This window comes from Acanthisitta chloris, unplaced genomic scaffold, assembly GCF_000695815.1.
Source record: "Acanthisitta chloris isolate BGI_N310 unplaced genomic scaffold, ASM69581v1 scaffold37439, whole genome shotgun sequence".
Classification (NCBI taxonomy): Eukaryota; Metazoa; Chordata; class Aves; order Passeriformes; family Acanthisittidae; genus Acanthisitta; species Acanthisitta chloris.
This window is the reverse complement of record NW_008691590.1, coordinates 4,385-11,549: the sequence shown is the minus strand read 5'-3', so window position 1 is coordinate 11,549 and position 7,165 is coordinate 4,385. Positions and strand designations below refer to the sequence as shown.

The 7,165-nt window shown below is 45.7% G+C and overlaps 1 protein-coding gene across 1 annotated transcript in view; it reads left to right on the top strand.

The window, feature by feature from the left end:
• Positions 1-762: 762 nt before the first annotated feature.
• The window catches only part of LOC103809446 (moesin), a gene marked incomplete at its 3' end in the record, with an annotated part of 10,724 nt that continues 4,321 nt past the window's right edge, over positions 763-7,165 (top strand). The window contains exon 1 of the mRNA XM_009082278.1: positions 763-867. Coding sequence (XP_009080526.1) covers positions 763-867 — 105 coding nt within the window. The remainder of the gene's footprint in view (positions 868-7,165) is intronic.

Genomic DNA, 7,165 nt, shown 5'->3' with positions numbered 1-7,165 from the left:
CATTCCTGTCAAAATACTGTGCCATGTAACATTTCTTCTGGCAGACCATGCGTGATCTTACATCTAAGGCTAGTACTGTAATGAAATCTTGGCTGCAATACTCGTGACACACGAACCATTTCCACAGGGTTTAGAGCTCTTTTGCCTCCCTGAAAGAATTAGAAAGCAGTAGGCAACTCTGCTGCTGTCCAAAGTGTCTGCACACAGCGGTGCCTATGTTAGTTCAGCGTGCAGCCTTTTTGTCTTGGCGTGTGAGGGCATCCTTGCATCCTGTCGTCTTCACACCCACGGCCCTTGGAGCGCGTCAGGGATTGTGCCTTATAACTCCTCCACATACCCATGGAGACTGCAGAGTATGATTAGTATTGACTAGTCAGGTTGAGTTGTTAATGCTTCTGGGGACTTCCTTGTCCTTTCAAATGGAAGGGTTAGATGCCCTGCTGTGTGTGCCAAGGTTTGGAACATCTCTGCTTTTGTGAAACACACCAGAATCTTCTGCTCTGGAAATCCAACTTTGTAAGCTGTAAATAGTTCTCAAATGTGTCAGTACATGGATGTGAATGTAGGAACAGAGGATAAACTCTTACACTGCAAAACAGGAAAGTTAGATTCCACAGGAAAACTAGGAGCACTGTGCTGGCAGGGAAGACGACTTTGTGACTGCTGGCAGTGAAGTTCCTGGAGGCTGGAGAGCTGGTCCCTGGCCTCAGGCAGATGTCAGTTTGATTCTGGGTAATGCCACTTATAGCAAGTGTTGTAACGATGCCTTCTTCTGTCTTCCAGATCAGTGTGCGTGTTACCACCATGGATGCTGAGCTGGAGTTTGCCATCCAGCCCAACACTACAGGGAAGCAACTCTTTGATCAGGTAAGTGATGAATGGAGCTGCAGAAGATATGAAGTTGATGCGGACATTGTAATTCTATTAAGGCACCAGCAAAAAAAATTCTAAAGGACTTCAAAAATTGAGTGACACTAATCATATACTAACTTAAGAGAACTCAGCATGATAAGAAATTATACCTCTGTGCTTCCAAAACTGCTAGGATTTTTATCTCCAAGAATGTGTAAGGAGCAATTCTTACTTCTAGTGAACAGAATTGGTGCTATGGCTCACAGTGATAGTTCCTGGAAAGAGGTAGATATTCGCCATCTTAATTTGTAAGCAAAGTCTTGTGGGGGACCTAGTAAGCTGTTTCTGGTTGACTTACTTGTAAGCATTGTGTAATTGATCTCAGAGAGCAGTTGGTCTCTAAAACAGTAGAGGCTTACCCGCGTTTCAAATACTTCTGCAGCCCTTCAGTGCAGGTGGAGTGGTATTTCTTACTGCCATCAGGCCCTCATTTTTGAGGAATGTTCTTCATGTGGGTGCTTCCCATGATTATTTTCAATATCTGTCTTCTGACGTTGTCCAAGCAAAGCACCAGGTGCTGAGAAGACATGCTACTGAGCTTGGTAGCATTTTTAATCTGCACATGATATTTTCAGTCAGCTCTAGGTCGTCTGTGGCTCCTGCTGCAAACTGACAGTGTGTTGGCAGACCTGGGCTGCTTCAGCTTGTCTCTGAGGAGCATCCAGTCATGTCTCCAGCATGGCAGCTCTTCATGACTTAGTGATTGATTTCACTTCTTTGTGTTATGCTCTGGACAGCTGTGCGTTCTCCTCCCTGCAGTGTGTTTAACACAGCACCTGTCTAAACACTACTTTTGTTTTGCTTTTTCCATAGTAAACACTTTGCCAAGGGAGGAAGTAAATGCTGTTGCAGAACCCAGTTTCTAAGTTGCTAATGTAAGTGTACAGTGTCTACTTCAGTTAATGGGGTTGTAGCTGGAGTTAGAAGAGGAAATACAGTGGGGGAAAGGTGTCTGAAGCTAGTTTTAAATGTTTGGTATTTTTAAAAGGTCTGATTGACACCATCTCTTCTTTATTGTTCATGCGTCGCTCACTGGAGTAAGAACTAAACTTTTCTACTGCCTAGAACATAAGATTTCCTTGTGGAGGTGGTGGTGTTTGATCCTGCTAGGGCTGACACTGTCCTAGAGCCTCACCAGTGGCAGATGAGCAGGCTTTGGCTGATCACTAGTCACAGCAGTGGTAGGTGGTGGTAATGGTGGCAGAAGGACTTGCCCTGTGCCAGGGCTTACAGCTTGTGAGCAGTAAGGTAGGGAGTTGGCAGTAGATGTGGAGATGTGCAAGGTCTTCCACCTCTAGCATGAATAAGGAGTTTTGAGGGCTACTGCAGTGTGAGTGGTTGAGGACCCTAATCCCAGTTTCTGTTGCTGCCCTGCCATCATTGGCCCCTCACAATTAAGGGAACTAATTGCAAAGGAGGTTCTCATTTAGCTCCTGCCACAAGGCAAAGCTTTTCCTCTGGTTTCTGAATGAAGGTACATAACAGACTGTCTGTCTGGTTTTTTTATTATCTCCCCTCCAAAAATTCAAAGCTCTTTTCTTTTGCAAAAGTGTCTTTATGCATCAAGTAAAGCAAGTACTTGTTGTACACGGACCTGCTCAAACAGGTGATTGATCTTTGCATGACTAACTAACTGAATACCAAACCGAAACATGAGAGCCTCTGGTGAGCTGACAGAAAGTACTAAACTTGCTCCCCTAGGATAGGGATGGAGCTCCGAATAGCTTGTCAGCTGTCCTGTGTGCAGCAGGTTCCGTATGGCCGAGCTGTTGATGTGTCCCTGTAAAGGGACAGAGCAGTGCATTGTCCCTGCTGACACGGAAAGGGCACTGAGCAGTGACTGCTCTTTGACTGGTCATCTGTTCACCTGCCTCAGTTGCTGTCCTTAGGCACTCTGGGCTCCTGTGATGGGGTGTTTAAGAACAAAGTTTATCTTCTAGCTCCTTTATGTTATGTTGTGCTCCTGGACTTGATAATCTAGTATCTTCTGCGTGATGCTGGTTCTGAAAAAGCAGCTACTTTCATTGCTGCTTGTTCGAGGGGAGAGTTTCTCTCCAAAGCAGACTCACGGTTTTGCAGTTGCAGCATACTGAGCTTCTGGTATGAAACCTGACTTTTGACTGTCTTACAGAAAAATTTTAAGATAACCAGCATGTTTTTGCCCTGGAGTGCCCTTCCACTTTGAGCTGTTCTGAGTCAAGCAAGAAGGAAGCTGCAAAGCATTACCAAGTGTGCCAGCTGCACTGCTACCTCAGTGCAGTCCACTGGCTTTGTTCAGTGACTTTTGGGCAGTATTTGTTTCCACCTGTTGTGGTTAAAGGTAGATAAATATATTCATTGTGCCACATGTAATTCTGACCTACATTGAACAGGATTCAGAAGACTTTTGGATAGCTTGTTGCAGGGCATTAGCCTGAAGAGGAACAGTTTGAGTCTGAAGTTCCATAGTAATAATAAGTAAATGGGCTCGAGGTGGAAATGTTCCTGTCTTCATCTGTCCTGCTTGGTTGCATTCCAAAGTGAATCATTGTGGTGGCAGAGCAGTGCAGATACCTCACTGCTGTGTAGGAAGTAGCTGGCTATAGAAATACCACTGAGCTGGTACACATACTGTGCAGTAACATCATGATTTAAATTGGAGATCTTCCTATTTCCTGGGGCTTTTAAGTGCACAGCTTTAGCTCAAATTGGTTAAGCTTGTGTGCACGGACAAACCCTGGATTGACTGAGACAGGAAGGTTGTACTGTCTGTCTCCTGCAGCTTTGTTTATGTGCCTCTGAAGATCAGCTGCTGAACTCCAGCGCTTACCGACTCACTAGCCAGAACAGTAGCTTTGCTGCCCTTCCTGAGCTGCCAGTGATGGGTTAGAAGAAGAGCTCGAGGATAGGCTATGCCTGTTGGGGTGCTGCTTATCCCACGTGCCTGACTACTTCACAGGTACCTCAAAATACTGCGTTCCTGGGGGCACAGAGCACAGGCAATACTGCAGTGAGAGCTGCTTGTTCTCCTTCTTGGACTCTTTCCTGTGTCAGACTGAAGTGTAGTTGGTCTGGAGAGCAGGGTGTGAACCAAAGCAGTGCTTTGCTCTGTGTATCTCCTGCACATTAGCCTCTTCTCTGGTTAAGCTTCTTAGCTGCTTACTGATGTGGATGGCTTTGTAGTTGTCCCTCTCCAGTCTTTTTCCTTTCAACTTCCTTTTTTGGGGTGAATTGGTTCTTGCTTGAACCAGTGAGATTTTGGCCTGTTGTGGTGTGAGGGGGCTTGCCTGTACCTTGGACAGGGAGAGAGGTGATAACTTGCTTGCCCAGGTGCTGCACAGCTGGTGGTTGGGCCCTCACAGGACCGCCCTGGCTCGGTGGCTGCTGCTGTGGACAGACTGCTCAGCAGGCTCCATGCAGAGCCCTCACAGAATCCTCAGCTGCTTGGACTTCCACGGTATGCGAACATGCTCCTATTCCTGTGTCCCTGTGTGCTGTATGATGCAGCTCATCCAATGCTTTGTTTCTGGTCACCCCCAACTTTGGATCCTGCTGGTGCCTTGTTCTTTCGTTCCCTTCAGAGGTCCTTGTTCCCTCCTGCCTCTGGTGGAGGAACCTTGTCTGTCTGCTCTGCTGAGTCTGCTGGGTGATGAGTGCAGTCACTGGGTGGGGTTTTCTACCCATTTGATAGGCCTTACATCAGGATCTTTTTAGTAGGGAGTTGTGGTTACTAAACTGTTCAGTCAGTACTTCCTTCCCCAACCTAAAATGAACTCTGTTTCTGCAACTTCAGAAGAGATTTACTTCTCAGTGATGTGCTCAGTGCTCTCTGAGGCTCTTGCTGACCATGTAAACTTCAGTCCTTCCAGTGCTAGTTTTTGGACATTGCAAAGTCCAGGAGATGGTTGCTTCAGCAGGCCACTCCAGAACAAGCCTTTAGAGTAACCACGAACATCCAGTCTCCTTAAAGGTGATCCCTGTCCGATTCAGAAATCAAGTCACAGGTTAAGGAAAATGTGACATGAGAAAAACGTTAATATCTGTTACTTCAGACTTTAAAAGCATGTGGTTAACCTTCCTAAGAGGCTTTTCCTCATTTTTATGAGCTTTTGGGGTCAAAACTAAGCTTGTAATAGTGCACTCAGCTTTGGGTTAAAATTTTGACACTAAGCATCTCTGCTCACTCTAAACCTGGTCACTGATGCTGTATTTTTGTTCAGCACTGAGTCTTGTACACAGTGGAGTATGGAGGGAAAGCCTGAACTTGATATTTTTGTTGTGGGTTTTTTTTTTTTTTTTTTTAATTCTGAAGGATCTTTCAGATTTCCTGAAGAGCCATATCTCCTAAGATTCTGAGGTCATGTGCCCTGCCCTGGCTTACCCTGCCTGGCTTGTCTAGCTGCCCAGCCACCGAGGTAGTCATGCAACTGGAAATCTTGGTGATGCTTAGCAGCTTCCTTCTTGCTTGACTCATCTGCTGCAGTGAGTTTTGTGGTTTTGTAAAGTACTAGTTTGTCAATCTCTGCTTGCATGGTTGCTAAAGGTTACAGCACAGGCTGACCAAAGCCCTCTCAGCTTTGGGTAACTCCTGATGAGCTGTGTTTGGTGTGTCATGAACTGCAAACTAAGCTCTGTGAGGAGGGAGTTGTAGAGAAGATTTTAGCGTTGGTAATGTCCTACCTAGTAGTGTTGAAACACAGGAAACAGCTCTGGAGCACCTGATGCAGTAGATGAAAGCAGTGAACCAGAAACTCACTGTGGGAAGTTCATGGTAGAAAGCAGCAAGCCCCGGGACAATGACTGGTTCCTCCAGCAAACCCCAGAACTCTTGTTCATGTAATGAAGGCTTGTGGTTGAGTGGTATGAAAAACGTGTCTCAGATTTCACAGGAACATGTGGAAACTTGCTGACTTTTAGAAAAGCAGTAGTCCAACCAAAAATGGACTGCTTGTTGCTGAGGAGGTCAATGACAAACAGTACTAAGATCAAAACCTCAAAGGAAATCCTGTTGTTTAGCGCTCTGGCACTCTGGCTCTTTGAAAGGGAAAGTCAGAAGCATATATATAGAAGTATATAGCTAAATGGAGAGAGGACAGCTGAATATATGTGGCTGTAGCCTGTCTTGGGTGTTAAGTTAGGGTACCTGGAAGACCATGTTCTAGATTGGTTCTTACTATGGCATATGAAACTGCAGGTGAGGCACCAGTTCAGAGCTCATCCAGCAATAAGGTTTGCTGGCAGTTTTCTCTTGAAAGTACTTGAGATACCTATCATAGAGAGGGAGAGAGGCCCATCTTATCTTTCACTAGGATAACATTCATAACACTTATGCTGTGGTGTAGCCTGAGATGTTTTGGGCTTTAGTGCAGGAACTTGGTCCAAGTGGAATGTCCACTCTGCTTGCATGCTTTGGTCTTGCTCACGTGTAAATTGTGCTTTCTTCAGGATCCTCACTTGTTTGCCAGTGTGGTGTTGCATTGCCTGGGCTGAGAATGACAGCAATCTTCGACCATCACCTTGATGCTAAAATATACCTTTAAGAGGCTGCTTATGGCTCCCTCTTCTGTTGTGGAGCAGCACCCAATGGCAAGAACTTAGTTCGGAGGGAGATGGATGAGTGCTGAGGGGATGAACAGGAATTGTAACGCAGACCTGGAAGACATGGAATAAGAAGTGAGAGTAAAGGTTACCAGAAAGACCTTGTGTTTCTTCTCTGAACATAAGTAAAAAAACCTACTAATGTGTGCTTTGGCTGTAGCAGGTGAAGTGAGTCACCAGAAATGCACCTTTTCCATGGGCAGTATTGCTTACTGAGTAGCATTTTAAGCTAAGGGCACTACTTGATGAAGAACTTTGTTTTGAAGGTACTGTGGGACAGCTGGACTGTAAGGCTGCCTGCAATCTGTTGTCAGCTGTAGACCAAGCCTTTATCCTTCAGGCTAAGCAAGACCCAGGGACTGGCTTAATGCTCTCCCTGGCATGAAGGGAAGTTGTTGCTCTCCAGACTTTAGGTATTTAAATACACTGGTCTGTGTTAAACCGTGCTCTCTATTCTCCCATCCTGTGTGCCAGCCCTTCTTCATCCTCAGGCACTGCCAGGAGCTGTTTGCTCTTTGGAGCATCTCACAGCTCTTCAGGGCTCTGAATGCTGTACACCCCCAGGCATAATTAAGCTTCTAACTGCAGCCAGACTCCTTGCAGCTGTAGAAGGCTGTATCTTCATGTTTTTTCCCTTGCTAAGTGGAACTAAATAACCTGCTTAAAGCTGAGTAGG